Here is a 19,082-nt window from a genome sequence, read left to right on the forward strand (position 1 = left end):
ATGTTACAAGGAATAGAGAGTGGTGCATTGTCCTGCAGTATTGCAAGCTGCTGCCCCAGACCTAAAATGGGAACTGTCATTAATGTTACAGTGGCTCCTCCAGGAGATAAATTTTAATAGATTTTGCATTGCTATTTGAAAATTATTTGCATACCTGTGTGGATTAAGGAATGCTCTTCTAAAAAAATATCCTCAACAGAATTATGAGCATACAATTTCCATAGCTTCCTTCTGTTTGTGATGGTTCTCTTGAATTACGTATAACTTTGGTAAGCAACCAGAGTATTTTTCAAATGCTGTAAATTGAAGGAGCACATAGATAGCAATAGGCATTTGAAAAGTAAAACTTATCATAAATATAAAGCTAGCTTGTGTTTTATGTGTAAAATCCTTTGAGTGTAATGATGTGCCAAGTTTATTGCATTAGTTTACAATGAAAATATGTGCCTTGAGGTTTTGCATGATTAGAATTCAAAGTTCTGAGACAGTTTGCATGGGCCAGCTCTATATCCACAGACATTTGAGAAATGGCTTAGTTATTAGTAATAACTATGGCAATGTTTAGAAGGTGTTCCAATCTTTATTCCCAGATTCCATGATTAGTTGGCTGTTATCTCTTGCCACTACCTCTTATCAGAAATATTGTAGAAAATATTCTGGAGTAGCAAATTTATGTTTAAATTCAGTTTATGTTCTTCTCGGAATAGCACTGTCATTTAAAAGTCACTAAACGGGGGTTCAAATGCCACAAAAGGATAATTACAGGAATTATTTTAGCTCCTTCATGTACAATATCCAAAACTTAAAAATTCAATTACCAGCATCCAAACTCCCTTTTATTGTATTAGTCACCAGGCATTACCAGCTATATTTTTTGCTGCAAATGTGCCTGTGTAGAGGTAACATAGATACATTTCATTTACAGCAATTTTAAAGGTAACCACAATCTTTCCCTCTATCAAACGTTTCTGGCATATTTTCTTTCATAAAGAGACTGCCATTTTTGTGATGAGCTTTTTGAGGACATGATCTCTTAGTTTGAGCTCCTCACATCATTCTCACTAGCAGACTAGAAACAAATTCTGGAAACTCTGAAGACTCTAGCGGTATCAATAGTGAATCAGTTGGGTGGTCACAAATTCTACCTTGGCATTCCCTTACTGGGTTTAGTCTCAGGTCCAAAAATCAATCATTTTATACTGTCAGCACTTAACTTCCAGTGTGATTATTGACTTATCAATCATTAACTTCAGAACACTCCCAGCAACACACTGCACTGGCAAATCATTCAGGTTAGTATCCAAACTGTAAATTTATTTATATTATTGCAATATTACAAGTGCAAAAGTTCAGGGATCTAAAAATTTAAACTAACTGCATGTCAAGTTACAAAAATATATGACTAGTTTCAATCTCCATGGAGGGAGTGTTCTCAAGAGGATAAATACAGGAGGCAATTTAGCTCCATTTTGTGCAATATCCCATATTTAAAAATTCTTTTGTGTAAGTTAGGTTTAGCACTTCGTATTTTCAATGAACCCAAAACTTTAAATTAATTAAGAAAATATATACATATGTATTTGTCCATGTGCACTCATTCCAAAGAACCAGTTCTCATTTTTTCAATTATTTCTCTTCTCATATCTGTGTGCTTCTTCAGGCTTTGGATCTCAAATGGAAGGTTCAAGTCCCAAACGAACAGCTGTGATTGCAATTCTGTAACATCAAATTTCAATTATTAATTTCAAGAAACAAGGTGAGAGGGTTTATGTGTGAAAAGGTTTAACCTTTACACAAGATGAAGTTGCATTGTGTCCTACAATAAATAAAAGTGAAAGTAGGAATTTTTTATGTAGAATTAATTATTTGTTTTTTTTTAAAACAACTGTGTCAAGTAATTCAATAACTCAGGGGAAAATCTTCACTTAATTACACAACTGTAGGTGTGCAGACAAAATTAATTATTAAAATTATAATGCTGTTTATTTTTCAAACTATTACAACAAAATATTCAGAAAATTAACCATACCACTCTGTTGTTTGTTATTTCCATTGGAATCTATACAGACATTTCCTAGGATCAGTATGACAGTATGAAGGTATCCCTTCTCTAAAACACAGAATTAAAGAAATGTGCTTAGCAGCAATAAAAGGACAAACAATCTCAATCTTTTATTAAAAGTAATGCATTGATTTGTAATTTGAAATTGATATTTATTCATTTAAAATTTGCACAAGCTTCTCATTGGTATTTTTTATTTTAAGTTCCTATGCTCAAATGTTTAAATGGACCCTATCCATGTAAACATCAATTTAACTCTTGGAGGAGATTGAAGTATCACTAGCAGAAGAACCTCCAGCAGAAATTCATGATTATTCTTTTACAAAAGCATCTATTCTATTACATAGTAAGAGTAGTGCAGAGATTCCAGGCGCATATATAAAGATAATTGTTAACATAACAAAATATTAATAATTGAGAGCACTGGAACAGAAATTAACATTATACCCCATCAAAACAGTCACCAAGAATCAGTTGTAAACAGTGATCACCCTGGAAAACTTGAAACATGCGTTTTCACCTACTTTTTTTCACCTATTGTGACAACTATCACTTTACAATAACATTTTGAAAAAAAATTGTTCCTAAGTAAACAAAAGTTGCATTTACGGGATTATTTTTATAATTTAAGCAGTTTTTTAAAAAAAAAATGCTTTGAACTAATCCGTGATTCAATGTTTGAAATCAGGCTCAAAACCTTACCGATTTGTGCTGGCACCATACTTCTGATAGAATGACAGAATTTCTCAATGACCCGAATGGGCTGATGAGTGGAAAGATCTAATAATATGACATCACCCCCTCCTGTTCCAATCCAAAGGGCACTTGTCTTCTGAAGATGAAGTGCTTTCACTCGAGCTGAATATGTCTCATTCCTAGGAAAATTATGATTATTTTGTTTTACAATGCATATATGAAAAATAAATGTGTTCCTTCTTTAGGGCAACTTAGCAAATTAACGAAAATTAGAATATTGAACTGAAAAATAATAAAACCATCTATTATTGTGATTCTGATGACAAGATTCTAAATGAAATCATGTTATTTTGATGCTTTGCACTCAGCTCTTCTACCAGTGCTCATACACAGAGTTTCATGTTGGCATACTTCTACGATTTATTCCCTCTACCAAAATAAAGAACGTGGACAAAAGCAGACTGTTAAAAAATATTGTGAAGTGGACGGCAGCACAGCAAGAAAACCTCTCACTTAAACAGTGAAATTAAGTTATAGGAAACAATGATTTGTACTAGATTTTCTACTTATGATGAGTATGAAAGAGTTCATATTACAAAAGAGGTGGTGCTGGTGGGCTTAAAATGCAAAAAGGTAGATAAATCCCCGGGACCAGTTCAAGTGTTTCTCAGACATTATGGGCGGCACGGTGGCACAGTGGTTAGCACTGCTGCTTCACAGCGCCGGAGACCCGGGTTCAATTCCTGCCTCAGGCGACTAACTGTGCGGAGTTTGCACGTTCTCCCTGTGTCTGCGTGGGTTTCCTCCGGGTGCTCCGGTTTCCTCCCACAGTCCAAAGATGTGCAGGTCAGGTGAATTGACCATGCTAAATTGCCCGTAGTGTTAGGTAAGGGGTAATGTATGGGTGGGTTTCGCTTCGGCGGGTCGGTGTGGACTTGTTGGGCCGAAAGGCCTGTTTCCACACTGTAATGTAATCTAATCTAATCTAATTTGTGGGAAGCGAAGGCTGGCCCCCTTACTGAGAAGATTGGAGGATGGTTAACATGGTGCCATCGTTTAAGACTGGAAGGAAAACTCAGGAAACCATAGACTGCTGAACTTGACATCTGTGGTGGTGAAGTTGTTGGAGGGGGTTCTGAGAGACAGATTTCAATGCATTTTGAAAGGCAAGGACTGATTAGGGATGGTCAACATGGCTTTGTGCATGGGAAATCATGTCTCATTAGATTGATTGAGTTTTTTTTAAGAGATGAAAAATAAGACTAGTGAAGGCAGAATGGTAGATGTCTATATGGATTTCAGAAAAGCGTTCCACAAGGTGCCGCATGGTAGACTGATTAGTAAGGTTAGATCATACGGGATCCAGCGGGACTTAGCCAATTGGATACAAAATTGGCCTGAAGGTAGGAGACAGAAAGTGGTAGTACAGAACCACTGGACTACAGGCCTGTGACCAGTGGTGTGCCACAAGGATCTGTGCTGGGTCCACTGCTTTTCGTCAATTATACAAATGTTTTGGATGTGAATATAGCATGGTTAGTGAGTTGGCAGATAACATCAAAATAAGTGATGTTGTCTACCATGAAGAAGGTCTTCACACAAGAAAACAGGACATGATCAGATGGACCAATGGTCCAAAGATTGGCAAATGGAGTTAACCTAAATAAATGAGGTATGGTTGCATTTTGTTATGTCAAACCAGGGCAGGACTTATACAGCTAATGGTAGGGCCCTGGCAGGCATTGCCGAACAAAGAGTTGTGGTGGTGCAGGTGCATAGTTCCTTAAAAGTGGAGTTGCAGGTATATAGGGTGGTGAATACAGCTTTGGTACGTGTGCATTTAGTATGGGAGTTGGGATTTCATGTTGCCACTATACATGACATTGGTGAGGCCACTTTTAGAATAGTGCAAAAATTTTGGTAGATTTTCTAAAGGAAAGATGTTGTTAAACTTGAGATAGTGCTGAAAAGATTCAAAGGAGGTTGCCAGTACTCGAGTATTTGAGTTATAGTAAGAGGTTGAAAAGCCTGGGGTTATTTTCTCTGGAACATTGGAGGCTGAGGTGTGACCTTACAGAAGTTTATAAAATCATGAGGAGTATGGATAGGGTGAATAGCCATAGGCAATTGACCTCTTTTTCCTTGGGTAGAGGAGTCCAAAACTAGAGGGCATAAGTTTTGAGAGGGGAAAGATTTGAAAAAGGACCTGAGGGGCAACATTTTCATGCAAAGGATAGTGCGTGTATGGAACGAGCTGCCAGGGAAAGTGGTGGAAACAGGTACAATTACAACATTTAAAAGCCGCCTGGATGGGTACATGATTAGGAAGGGGTTAGAGGGATATGAGCCAAATGGGACGAGGTCAGATTGGGATGTCTGGTCAGCGCAGACGAGTTAAAACATAGGATCTGTTTCCGTGTTGGATGACTCTACAACTTTTAACAATCTTTAACAATCGCTATTTGATGTAAAGCAGTGACATCAAAATGGCCAGTTAATTTTTACAAACAATTTCTGCAATTTAAAAATCATTCCTTCAACTGATACAATATAAATTATAAAAAAACGTTTGTGAGCATTAGCTGCAGCATTGGTTGCTAGTAAAAGATCAGAGAATGAACAGTGTGAGGCCTTTTCATCATACAATTGTATTTCTTAAAGGAGATGGCACACCACTAACTTCTCAATAATAAGTGGGGATTAGTAATGAATGTTGGTCTTACCAACAGTGGCCATGTTTCATGAATGAATTGAAAATCCACTTCCACATCATAATTGAAGGGCACTGGCATTTAAATAATTGCCAGAACATGGTTTCTCCTCTAACATTTTGAGCTAATTGAAATCAGATAAATACTTACTTAAGAATAGAAGCACAATCAATTGACATAGTCATTTTGTACGACTTCTTGTCCCAAAGTTCAACAACATGGCTATCCTTCTTTGCCAGATAAATGTATTTATCAATCACCATGGTGATAATATTTCCATCACTGCAATACTTCTGGCTTCTGCAAAAATAGTAGAAACAGAAGAATGAATAATCATAATTTATTCCAACTATACTCAGTAAATAGCTAGTCTAAGAGTTAAGGAAATTATGTATCTCAGACAGATACAATTATGTATCCAAAGACTTAAATATTTACAAATTTGACCCTCGAACATTGGTGAAAATTGAGGCTGGCTATTCATGGAGTTTGAAGATACCATGGATCCTTAAAAATAGGATGTGATCTGTGGATACAGACACTTCGCACCCTGATTTCCAAGATCCAATTATTGACATCGGGTAAAAATATAGTATTCCACGATTCACAGCAGCTGAGAACATGAATTCTGCTGGGCTCTTTGAAAACTGCATATATAAATATCTGTTGTCACCTGAAGCTTTGTGAATGCCCTGCATTTCAAACTTGGAAAAAAAAGACTATGACTTTTATTATTGAGTGCTTGCAGATATGGGTTAGAAATTAAAATAGCATCTGGTTATGCAATTTCGAGAGAGATCTTTGTCAATATTTTCCTGGTACTACTATATCATGTGGAAGCTTGGCTGACTTTTAAAACTTACAACTAACTCAGTTTGGGTTAAGTGTTCACAATTTGATTGACAACTTAAGGAATCTACTAAGGATTATCGTATATACTTGAGTAATAATCGATCTCATGTAAAGGTCGACCCCACATCTTTGGCCAAATAACATGGAATTTTCCATCTATCTCATGTTAAAGTTGACTGTAGTTGTTCATAGTTAATAGACCAACGTTTATGAGTAAATATGTCAACTGTCACGTCCTGCTCCAGCTTTCCAGTCTTCCAGTCCGCTGGCTGTTGTGTTCCACTCTGGGTTTTCAGATTAACTGTAATTCATTTTGTTTTCTTTATTTGTTTAGAGATCAATTGGGCTTCTGCTAATGATACAGTATGAATTTTGATGGGCATGAAATTCAGCCCCTCAAAAGTTGTATCCATGTAATAGTCGACACCATAATTTAACCTTAAAAAGTAGTTTAAAAAATTTCACTATGTCTCGAATATATGCGGTGCTTATTTTGAAATTCTAATCAATTCTAGTCCTAGTCACAGAGCTGTACAACATGGAAACAGACCCTTCAGTCTAACTTGTCCACACCAACCAGATATCCTAAATAAATCTAGTCCCATTTGCCAGCATTTGGCCCATATCCCTCGAAACCTTTCCTATTTATGCATCTATACAGATGCCTTTTAAATGTTGTAATTGTACCAGTCTCCACCACTTCCTCTGCCAGCTCATTCAATACACTCATCACCCTCTGCATGAAAATGTTACCCCTTAAGTCCTTTTAAATCCCTCCCACTTTAGATCTATGCCCTCTAGTTTTGGACTCGACTACCCTGGGGAAAAATACCTCGTTTATTCACCCATCAATACCCCCATGATTTTATCAACTTGTATAAGATCACCCCTCAGCCTCCAATGCTACAGGGAAAATATCCCCAGCCTATTCAGCCTCTCCCTGTAGCTCAACAGGTAGTTGACAACATCCCTGAAAATCTTTTCTGAATCCTTTCAAGTTTCACAACATCCTTCCTATAACAAGGAGACTACAATTGAATGCAGTGTTCCAAAAGTGGCCTTAGTAATGTCCTGTACTGTCGTAACACAACCTCCCAACTCCTATACTCAATGCATTGACCAATAAAGTCATGATGTGGAAGTGCCAGTGTTGGACTGGAGTGGACAAGTTAAAAATCACGCAACACCAGATTATAGTCCAAAAGGTCTATTTGGAAGTACTAGCTTTCAGATCACTGCTCCTTCATCAGGTGGCTGTGGAGCAGGTTGTGTGTGATTTTTAACCTGACCAGTAAAGGCAAGCATACCAAACACTTTCTCACTATCCTGTCTATCTGCAACTGTACTTTCAAGGAACTATGGACTTGCACTCCAAGGTCTCTTTGTTCAGCAACAGTCCCCAGAACCTTACCATTAAATGCATAAGCCCTGTCCTGATTTGTCTTTCCAAAATGCAGCATCGCACATTTATCTAAATTAAACTCCATCTGCCACTCCTCAGCCCATTGGCCCATCTGATCAAGATCCCATTGCACTCTGAGGCAGACTTCTTCATTGTCCATTACACCACTAATTTTGGTGTCATCTGCAAACTGACCAACCATACTGCCTAAGTTCACATCCAAATCTTACATATAAATGACAAAGAGCAATGGACCCAGCACTGATCCTTGTGACACACTGCTGGTCACAGGCCTCCAGACTGAAAAGCAATCCTCCACCACTTACCTCTGTCTTCTACGTTCGATGTGGAAGAGCTGTTGACAGCTACCTGATGAAGGAACAGTACTCCGAAAGCTAGTGCTTCAAAATAAACCTGGTGAATTATAACCTGGTGATATGTGATTTTTAACATTGTTCTACCATCGAGCCTGTTCTGTATCCAAAATGGCTAGTTCTCCCTGTATTTCATGTGATCTAACGTTGCTAGAGGGCATAGGTTTAGGGTGAGAGAGGAAACATATAAAAGAGACCTAAGAGGCAACATTTTCATGCAGAGGGTGGTACGTGTATAGAATGAGCTGCCAGAGGAAGTGATGGAGGCTGGTACAATTGCAACATTTAAAAGGCATCTGGATGGGTATATGAATAGGAAGGGTTTGGAGGGATATGGGCCGGGTGCTGACAGGTGGGACTAGATTAGGTTGGGATATCTGGTCAGCATGGATGGGTTGGACCGAAGGGTCTGTTTCCATGCTGTACATCTCTATGACTCTATATCTTTCTCCTCTCACCCTAAACCTGTGCCCTCTAGTTCTGGACTCACCCACCTCAGGGAAAACACTTTGTCTATTTATCCTATCCATGCCCCTTATGATTTTATAAACCTCTAGAAGGTCATGCCTCAGCCTCCTACATTCCAGGGAAATCAGCCCCAGCCTATTCAAGCTCTCCCTATAGCTCACATCCTCCAACCCTGGCAATATGCTTGTAAATGTTTTCTGAACCCTTTCAAGTTTCACAACATCTTTCCGATACGAAGGAGGCCAGAATTACATGCAATATTCCAAGAGTGGCCGAACCAATGTCCTGTACTCAATACTCTGACCAACAAAGGAAAGCATACCAAACGCCTCCTTCACTATCGGATCTACCTGTGACACCATTTTCAAGGAGCTACGAACATGCACTCCAAGGTCTCTTTGTTCAACAACACTCCCTAGGACCTTACCATTAAGTGTATAAGTCCTGCTAAGATTTGCTTTCCCAAAATGCAGCACCCTCACATTTATCTAAATTAAACTCCATCTGCCACTTCTCAGCCCATTGGCCCATCTGATCAAGATCCCGTCGTAGTCTGAGGTAACCCTCTTTGCTGTCCACTACACCTCCAATTTTGGTGTCATCTGCAAACTTTCTAACTATACGTCTTACGTTCACATCCAAATCATTTATATAAATGACGAAAAATAGTGGACCCAACACCGATCCTTGTGGCACTCCACAGGTCACAGGCCTCCGGTCTGAAAAACACCACCATCTATTGTCTTCGACCTTTGAGCCAGTTCTGTATCCAAATGGCTAGTTCTCCCTGTATTCAATAAAATCTAACCTTGCTAACCAGTCTCCTATGGGGAAGTTTGTCAAACGCCTTACTGAAGTCGATACAGATCCCATCAACCACTCTGCCCTCATCAATCCTCTTGTTACTTCTTCAAAAAACTCAATCAAGTTGGTGAGACATGTTTTCCACCCATAAAGCCATTTCGACTATCCCTAAATCAGTCCTTGTCTTTCTAAATACATGTACGTTCTATCCCTCAGGACTCCCTCCAATAACTTGTCCACCACCAACATCAAGCTCACTGGTCTATAGTTCCCTGGCTTATCCTTTCAACCTTTCTTAAACACTGGCACAATGTTAGCCAACTTCCAGTAAGAGGCCCAGCAATCACTTCTCTAGCTTCTTACAGAGTTCTAGGGTATATCTGATCAGGTCTTGGGGATTTATCCACTTTTATGCGTTTCAAGAAATCCAGCACTTCCTCTTCTGTAATATGGACATTTTTCAAGATGCCACCATCTATTTCCCTACATTCTATATCTTCCATGTCCTTTTCCACAGTAAATACTGATGCAAAATACACATTTAGTATCTCCCCATTTCCTGCGGCTCCACACAAAGGCCGCCTTGCTGATCGTTGAGGGGTCCTATTCTCTCCCTAGTTACCATTTTGTCCTTAAATGTATTTGTAAAAATCCTTTAGATTCTCCTTAATTCTATTTGCCAAAGCTATCTTATGTCCCCTTTTTGCCCTCCTAATTTTTCTCTTAAATATACTCATATTGCCTTTATACTCTTCTCAGGATTCACTTGATCTCTCCTGTCTATACCTGACATATGCTTCCTTCTTTTTCTTAACTAAACCCTCAATTTCTTTAGCCATCCAGCATTCCCTAAACCTACCAGCCTTTCCTTTCACCCTAACAAGAATATACTTTCTCTGGACTCTTGTTATGTCATTTCTGAAACCTTCCCATTTTCCAGCCGTCCCTTTACCTGCGAACATCTGCGCCCAATCAGCTTTTGAAAGTTCTTGCCTAATACCGTCAAAATTGGCCTTTCGTCAATTTAGAACTTCAACTTTTAGACCTGCTCTATCCTTTTCCATCACTATTTTAAAACTAATAGAATTATGGTCACTGGCCCCAAAGTGCTCCCCCACTGACACCTCAGTCACCTGTCCTGCCTTACTTCCCAAGAGTAGGTCAAGTTTTGCACCTTCTCTAGTACATCCACATTCTGAATTGGAAAATGTTCTTGTACACACTTAACAAATTCCTCTCCATCTAAACCCTTAACACTATGGCAGTCCCAGTCTATGTTTGGAAAGTTAAAAACCACCACCCTATTATTCTTACAGATAATTGAGATCTCCTATCCCAGATCCATGAAGGATATTAATGCCTGATAAACCTCAGTTTTCTGAAGAGGTGGCAAAGTGGTAGACAGAGGCAAGTCTACAGATGCTGTTCGTATGGATTTCCAGAAAACTTTTAGCTAAGGTGGAAGCCCATGGAATTGAGGGCAAATTACTGACATGGATAGGAAATTGGTTGAGTGGCGGAAAACCGAAAATAGGTATTATGGATAAGTATAAAAATTGGCAAGATGTGGTCAGTGGTGTCTTTCAGAGATCTGTACTGGGGCCTCAATTACTAACAATATTCAGTAACGACTTGGATAATGCCAATAAAAGTCAAATATCCACTTTTGCTAATGACACAAAATTGGCCTTCATTGGAGACAATGTTGACAACAGCATAAAATTACAACAGCTTATTGATAGATTAGGTGAATGGGTAAAGCTGTAATAAATGGATTTTAATAAGCAAGTGTGAGGTTATCTTTATCTGACAAAAAGGGATAGATAAGGGTATTTTTAAAAATGCACGAAGTTAAATATAGTGGACGTCCATCGAGGTTGGGGGAAGTTCAAGTGCACAGCTCTTTAAACTGCCACTAACAGATGCAGATCATAGTCAAGAAGGCTAATAGAATACTGGCCTTCATATCTAAAGGGCTGGAATACAGTGATGCACGAAAATCGCAGAATTCAGAGTATATATTGTTGAGGTAGGTCCAGTGATTCAGAAAATTTCCTGACAAGCTTCTGCTTCGTTAGTCAAAATATAGCTGTCATTCTCTCTCTAGTTTGTAAAAATAGCATCCTGCTTTCCAACTTTTGTACTTTGAAACTGTTGGAGGCCAAAGACTTTATTCAACTGCAAAACAAGTAAGGATTTAATCCTGTAGCAATTTTAAAGTGATGCTAACCTCAAAATATAACCCTATCCATAGTCACATATCATTAATTACAAAGGAACAAGAAATAGATTACTTACAGTGTGGAAACAGGCCCTTCAGCCCAACAAGTCCACACCGACCCTCCAAAGAGCAATCCACCCAAACTCATTCCCCTACATTTACCCCTTCACCTAACACTACAAGCAATTTAGCATGGCCAATTCACTTAACCTGCACATTTTTTTTTGGACTGTGGGAGAAAACCAGAGCACGTGGAGGAAACCTACGCAGACACAGGGAGAATGTGCAAACTCCACACAGACGGTAGCCCGAGGCAGGAATTGAACCCAGGTCTCTGGCGCTGTGAGGCAGCAGTGCTAACCACTGTGCCACCGTGCCACCCTACTTCATCTCTGTCAAAGAACCGGAGCTTCAGAACATTCTCATTAACAATAACAGTTAATTTGGTTGAAAGATAAATGTCTAGCAATTTGAAACTCTTCCTAAAAGGATAGTCTTAATTGGCATTCTTTTCTTCAACATGTGTGTAAAATAAATTAAAATAAGTCGGCAGAATAGTTATTATCCTTCACCTAGTTCTGTTACATTTTATGATCAAACTTTCAAATAAGAAGTGAATCGATTAAAAAACAAAAGAAAAGTTAAACTTATGAGAAACAGATTCATTTTGGAAGCTACAGTAATAGGACAAGATGACAACCATCACATACAGATGACAAAATTGCAATATTTTAACAATTCATTTACATTTTTATGAAAAAAGCCACTGAAAATAATCAGCTTATATAATTCCATGTAAACCAAAACATGCTAAATTTATGCTAAAATAACTTACAGAGTCCTTGTCTTTGTGTCTATCACCTTCTTAACTGTAAAATTGCTGCTAAGTGATATGATCTTTGTTCCACAGGTTGCCCAAAAAGCTATCTGTTCTGAAGAGAGTGATATGCTCAAGCATACCAAAGGAGTACTGATGTCACCAATATCCACAACCTTCAGGGGTGCGCCATCTTGGTACTGTCAGATCAGAATAAAACACTAATTACTATGTGTGTTGCTTTAAGTGTAGGATCACACAGGTTCAAAAGTTTTGCTCGAGTATCCTTGGATTCACATACTTGGAGGCCGCAAGACCTCTTTGAAAATGCACGTATAATACACCACAATTAATTTTGCTGGTTTTGTAAACCATTCAAATGAAGAACCTACATACATGCAGACATACAAGTGCACCATAAAAGTGAACAGGATTTGTCCTAAGCAAACTGAGTAAGATGCCTTCAAATGGGAGAAGTATTAGGACAAGTGTCAGAAAAGGTGGTAAAAGATTAATGAGGGAGAGAGGCAAGGAAGAGAAAGGGGTAAGTGAGAAGAGGGCAGAGGGGAGTGTAGAAAGGCTTGCAGAAGAACTTTAGCAAGGGAATTCCAGAGCTTAGATTTTACACAACTGAAGGCCTGACCAAAAATGATGAAGTGTATAGAATAAGGGATGCACAACATGTCAAATTGGATGAATTTAGAGATCTGGTATACACAAAGCAGTGATTCAGAAATGGGGAGGGACAAGCAGGGATTTTAAAATGATGAAGATATTCAATTGAGGCCTGTGGGTCCAAGTAGCTCCGCAATAAGAGGAACAATGGGCAAAGTTGTTCCTGAATGCAAGCTGCGAAGTTTTGGATGAATTCAATATTAGAGGGAATGGAAGATGGCAAGCTGGCCAGAAGAGCAAAGTTCAGAATCAACAGTCAAATGGATGAGATTTTCAGCAACTGAAAAATGAAAGACAGTGGATTTTGTCTTCTCAAAGTTTAGTTGGAGAAATGTGCTGCTTATCTGATATTAGATGTTGGACGAACAGTCTGGAAAATCAGAGCAGAGGAGATAGGGACACATGACCAAGAAAGGTAGCAGTGAGGTGATATGTGTATTGGTGCAAACTGACATTATGTTTTTAGATAATGTCATTAATGGGTGGCTTGTAGGTGAGAAATAGGGAAGAGTTTTGATAGATATCTTAAGGCTTTGCAGTAGTTAACTATATGAGAGTAACAAGAAAAAAATCATTGCAGATGATTCTCTGGATTGGTCTGGAATAGGAAAAAAGTTGTTGCATAAGAATGAAACAAGATGAGGGCACTCCCACATAATTGGACAATGGCAGAAATGCATTGGAGCAGAATGGTGTGGTCAAAAGCTGCACACCAAATGACAAGAATACAAAAAGGTAGTTTATCACTGTTACAGGGTCACATAGGATATAATTTGTAACTTTTATTAAGGCTATTGTAAAATTGTAGAAAACCAGAAATAAGATGAAAGGTGCTCAAATATACAGTCACAGGAAACATGGAATGGATTTGGGATACAACAGTACATTTGAGAATTTTTTTAAGGAAAGCAAAGCTGTGAATGAAGTTGAATCAAAACTTGTGTGAAAAAAATTCCATGACATGGATTGAGTCATACTTCGTGAAATGTTTTTAAGTATTTACACACAAGGCTTCTGTATTTTGATGAAAGTCAAGTTTACCTTTACTGTTGTATCCTTAAAAACAGCAAGCTTTCCATCTGCTGTTCCCACCAACAGGAAATTGTCTTCTTTGCTAGGTACAACAGAAAATATTTGGTGAGTATGTAAAAATCACCATTTTCAATGTCTGTCCATCAGAATGTTTGTAGTACCCTACCACAGAGAAAGAATTACATCAAGGGATTGACATTAATTCTTGTCATGCCAGTGACTCCTATATCCCAAGATAAAAGAAGAATTCTATTCTTTTCAATGATGTGGAGGAGCCGGCGTTGGACTGGGGTGGACAAAGTTAAAAATCGCACGACACCAGTTTATAGTCCAACAGGTTTATTTGGAATATGACAGCTACCCTTTGAAGGAGCAATGCCTCGAAAGCTCGTGCTTCCAAATGAACCTGTTGGACTATAACCTGGTATTGTGTTATTCTTTTCAATGATTGTCCTAAGGTCAGCAAGTCTGGGGAGTAGATACAAAATGCATATGACCATGTCAAATGTACCCCATATTCTGTTTTGCTTTCATTACAGTGAGAACTGCAACTTAAATCACCTAAGGTACTAAGCGATATGCCAGTGTCCTTATTACCATAATGATCAATGTAATGTTTGGTGGGTATGGAGTTTGAGAGTGGCAACATATCAGTGCCTCTTTTGCTGATGGGCTTTCTCCATGCTTTCTCCATTTTCACTAACTACTTGCTAGTTTTCAATTGGGTTTGGACCAGAGCTTTCCTCCTAAGTAGCTGCCTTCATCTGTTCTGCCCTTAATAACATTTTAGATTAGAAATGTATGATGAAGGATTCATTTGGTCCAAAGTTTAAAAAGGTGAAACCACATCGAAACACAAAACTCATGAAAGAAACACAACAAACAAGAGACAGACAGTTGCACCTACTCTGAGCCAAAAGAGGGAAGGAAACAAACTGTACACACAAGAAAAGAAAGCCCTAGAAAACCTCAAAAAAAAAACAAAAGCATCGTTATATTACCTGCAGACAAGGGTCAGCTCACAGCTATCCTGAACAGAAGGGACTACATAGAGAAAGCCAATGCACTACTCGCAGACACCAACACCTACCAACAGGTGGTGCTAGACCCGCCCCCACAACTAGGAAACAAAATTACTATCTCCTAAGAAAATTACACAATTCCTGACAATTAAACATGACGGAATTCCAGTAAATGCAACCAGACGGGACCAACACCCCATGATTCTACGGACTACCAAAAATCCATAAACCAGGAGCCCCCCTCAGACCCATAGTCTCACTACCCGGAACACCAACTTACAAACTGGCGAAAGAACTACACGCAAGACTGAAATACCTAGTAGAAGAGTCACAGCACTCCATCCACTCCACCCAGGAATTCTTAAAAATCATCAAAACACCAAAATAGAGGATGACGAAAATGATCTCATTCGACGTAGCAGCACTGTTCACCTTCATCAACATCGACCTGGCAAAGGAAACACTTACCAACTTTTAGAAGAGACCATCACACACACCCCAACCACCATCAATCACATTACCAACAAAAACATCATGAAGCTAGTGGACCTGTGCCTCACCACCCACTTCACCTTCAACAACATAATCTACAAACAAACCAACGGCACCACCCATGGGATCTCCGCTATCAGGATTCATAGCAGAAGCGGTAAAGCAAAGACAAGAACAAACAGCCCTAACAACCATCAAACCAAAAATCTGGGTCCGCTACGTAGATGACACCTTTATCATCACAAAACGAAACAAGATAGAAGAGACATTTAATATCATCAACAACACCCTCGCAGGCATAAAGTTCACCAAGGAGGAAGAAACCGACAACAAACTCGCATTCCTGGATGTCACAGTCGAAAGAAAGGTCAACGGAGAACTACAAACCTGCGTATACAGAAAACACTGACCAAATACTTAACTACACCAGCAACCATCCCAACACACACAAACAAAGCTGTATCAGAACACTATTCCAACGAGCCACCACACACTGCAGCACAGACGAACTTTGGAAAACAGAGGAGAACCACCTCTACAACGTATTCAAGAAGAACGGATACTCAAAAAATACAGTCCGCAGATTTCTCAAGAACAAACCATGACAAGCAGACCAAACACAGCCAGAAACCCTAACCACCTTACCATTCATCAAAGAAGTTTCAGAAATGACAACCAGACTACTAAGTCCCCTCGGAATCGTAGTAGTACACAAACCCACCAACACTCTCAAACAAAAACTAACAAACTTAAAAGACCCAGTACAACCCATGGACAAAACCAACGTCATCTACAAAATTCCATGCAAGGACTGCCACAAACACTACGTAGGACAAACAGGAAGAAAGTTAGCCACCAGGATACACGAACACCAGCTCGCCACAAAAAGACACGACCGTCTCTCCCTCGTAGCCCTACACACGGATGAAAAAAAAACACCAATTCGACTGGGACAACACATCTATCCTGGTTCAGGCTAAGCAAAGACATGCCAGAGAATTCCTAGAGGCCTGGCACTCCAACCACAACACCATAAACAAACACATAGATCTAGATACCATCTATCAACCCCTCAGAAAACGAACAGGAAATGGCATCACCACAAACCCCAGGTACCCCATCCAGGACAAACATATAAATAGAAAGCAGGGGACAACAGCTTCGCTTCACTTGGAGGTCGCCACTGATGATGTTACCTAGGTAGTGAAACGTCTGGATATCAAACCTACAGCTCAACGATCAAACCTACACCCGAAACCTCAACCTGAGCTACAAACCTACACAAACCTTATATAAATCCTGCTCTTGTTTGTTTTACCTAAATGCAATACCTCACATTTATCCAAAGTAAACTCTACCTGTCACTCATCAATCCATTGGCCCAATTCATCAAGATCCTTTAGTAACCTTAGATAGTCTTCTTCACTGTCAACTATACCATTAATTTTGGTGTCATCCACAACCTTATCATCCAAATTATTTACATAAATGACAGCAAAGTGGACCCAGCACTGATCTCTGCAGAACACAACTGGTTTCAGGCCTCCAGTCCAAAAAAAAACCTCCTCCACCACCCTCCGTCTCCTACTATCAAGCCAATTTTGTATCCAATTGGTATGCTCTCTCTGAATCCCATGTGATCTAACTTCAGTAATTAGTCTACAACACAGAACCTTGTCAGAAGCTTTATTAAAATCCATGTAGATAATATTTACTGCTCTGCCATCCATCATTTTGGTGAAGTCTTCAAAAACTTCAATCAAGTTTGAGACACAATTTCCCACACACAAGCCATGCTGACTATCCCTAATCAGTCCTTGCCTCTCCAAATGTTTGTCAATCCTATCTCTCAGAACCAGGACAGCACAGTGGCTCAGTGGTTAGCACTGCTGTTTCACAGCACCAGGATCCCTGGTTCAATTCCTGGATGGTCTATGTGGAGTTTGCACATTCTCCCCGTGAATGCGTGGGTTTCCTCTGGGTGCTTTGGTTTCCTCCCACAGTCCAGAGATTTTCAGGTTAGGTGAATTGGCCATGCTAAATTGCCCATAGTGCTAGGTGCATTAGTCAGAGGGAAATGGGTCTGGGTGGGTTACTCTTTGGACGGGTTGGGCCGAAGGGCCTGTTTCTGCACTGTAGGGAATCTAATCTAATTTAAACCTCAATTCCAACTGAGCTGTACAAGTATTCAATCACATAGATTGATGAGTTTTTTCACACTAAAGGATGTTAGGTAAAATTATTTGGATTTGATTATATGAAAGCTTTATTTTTATAACTACCTGTTGCCATCTCACATTCACTGTGTGTCTGGTGTTGTCAGCTGCAAACAAAGATACTCGGCAATCCGTAAATTACAATCAAAGATTTGTTTTTAATCAAAGCTGTTTAGGACTGTCAGCTTATTTTTTAGAAAGGTGACCATTTTTTGCAGATTTCTGTTCACATTTGACTGTATCATTCAGTTTCAAAGTGAGAGAAATACATTGCATAATTACAGAGCATCATGCTATAGTTTTCCATAAAAAAAATTGCTGATCACACATTACTAGAAGTGTTCAGATAAGTTTTGCCTTCAATAGCTCTTGTGGGAGACCCAGCAAACCAAATTCATATTTGACTTAATATCCAGACATCAATCTATCCTGCTGTATACATAACAACCTAGTAAGGAAGTCAAATTTCAGATTCTAAATTATGATTATTATGGTAACTTTATAAGAGAAAGAGCATAGTAATTAATCAATCAATCAAATCTCTCACGGTTAGCATTTTAAAAACTGCTCAAGTAGATACTTACCTATGTTTGGAATGATGAGTGCAATACAAACAGGTAATAGAATCAGACATCTTCCGAAGTTGATGAACAAATTTTACGTTCTCTGTGTTGACTATCCACAAATGTCCAGACTGTGTGCCTGCAACAACCCAATTAATTTGCTCGCCAATCACACATACCAGTGCTAGGCACAAAATGCGGTTATCCTCAATGTCCTGGTCAAGGGTCAAAACATTTAGAACAGAAGGTACATTAAATCAATGCTGATCAAAGGAAATAATGTGAATAAGACACAGTTATTCACTGTCATTTCATATAAGCATCTCCTTCACTGAAAAAATATTTATAGTATCAATTTTCTGACCCCTTATAGTTAGAGCACAAGTTAATGGCTTGAGAGAATTAGTTTTTGCGGAAACTAAATAAACAGCACCTCATTTTCCACTTGGGAATGCTAAAGCCTTCTGGACTCAATATTGAGTTGAAAAATTTCTCCATGTCCTTAACCCAACCCCCACACATAGGCCTTGTTGTCATATTTTTTTTAATTTCAAAATATACTTTATTCATAGAAATAAATCTTTGGTACTTGTACAATTTGTCATGTCGTTCAAAGATATATACATTGCATGTCTTAACATTACAAAGAACAGATTGAATTAATCGAATTTACAG

The 19,082-nt window shown here is 38.9% G+C and overlaps 1 protein-coding gene across 1 annotated transcript in view; it reads right to left on the reverse strand.

Annotated features, from left to right (window-relative positions):
- Window positions 1-814: 814 nt before the first annotated feature.
- The window catches only part of lrrk2 (leucine-rich repeat kinase 2), a 160,452-nt gene continuing 142,184 nt past the window's right edge, over window positions 815-19,082 (reverse strand). Inside the window, exons 45-51 of the mRNA XM_043713611.2 lie at window positions 18,429-18,622; window positions 14,124-14,196; window positions 12,426-12,607; window positions 5,620-5,769; window positions 2,765-2,937; window positions 2,030-2,110; window positions 815-1,716 (exon numbers count right to left, since the gene is read on the reverse strand). Coding sequence (XP_043569546.1) covers window positions 1,595-1,716; window positions 2,030-2,110; window positions 2,765-2,937; window positions 5,620-5,769; window positions 12,426-12,607; window positions 14,124-14,196; window positions 18,429-18,622 — 975 coding nt within the window. The 3' untranslated portion in view covers window positions 815-1,594. The remainder of the gene's footprint in view (window positions 1,717-2,029; window positions 2,111-2,764; window positions 2,938-5,619; window positions 5,770-12,425; window positions 12,608-14,123; window positions 14,197-18,428; window positions 18,623-19,082) is intronic.

Source organism: Chiloscyllium plagiosum, unplaced genomic scaffold, assembly GCF_037043375.1.
Source record: "Chiloscyllium plagiosum isolate Xiang-an unplaced genomic scaffold, Cpla_swu_hap1 HiC_scaffold_23, whole genome shotgun sequence".
Classification (NCBI taxonomy): Eukaryota; Metazoa; Chordata; class Chondrichthyes; order Orectolobiformes; family Hemiscylliidae; genus Chiloscyllium; species Chiloscyllium plagiosum.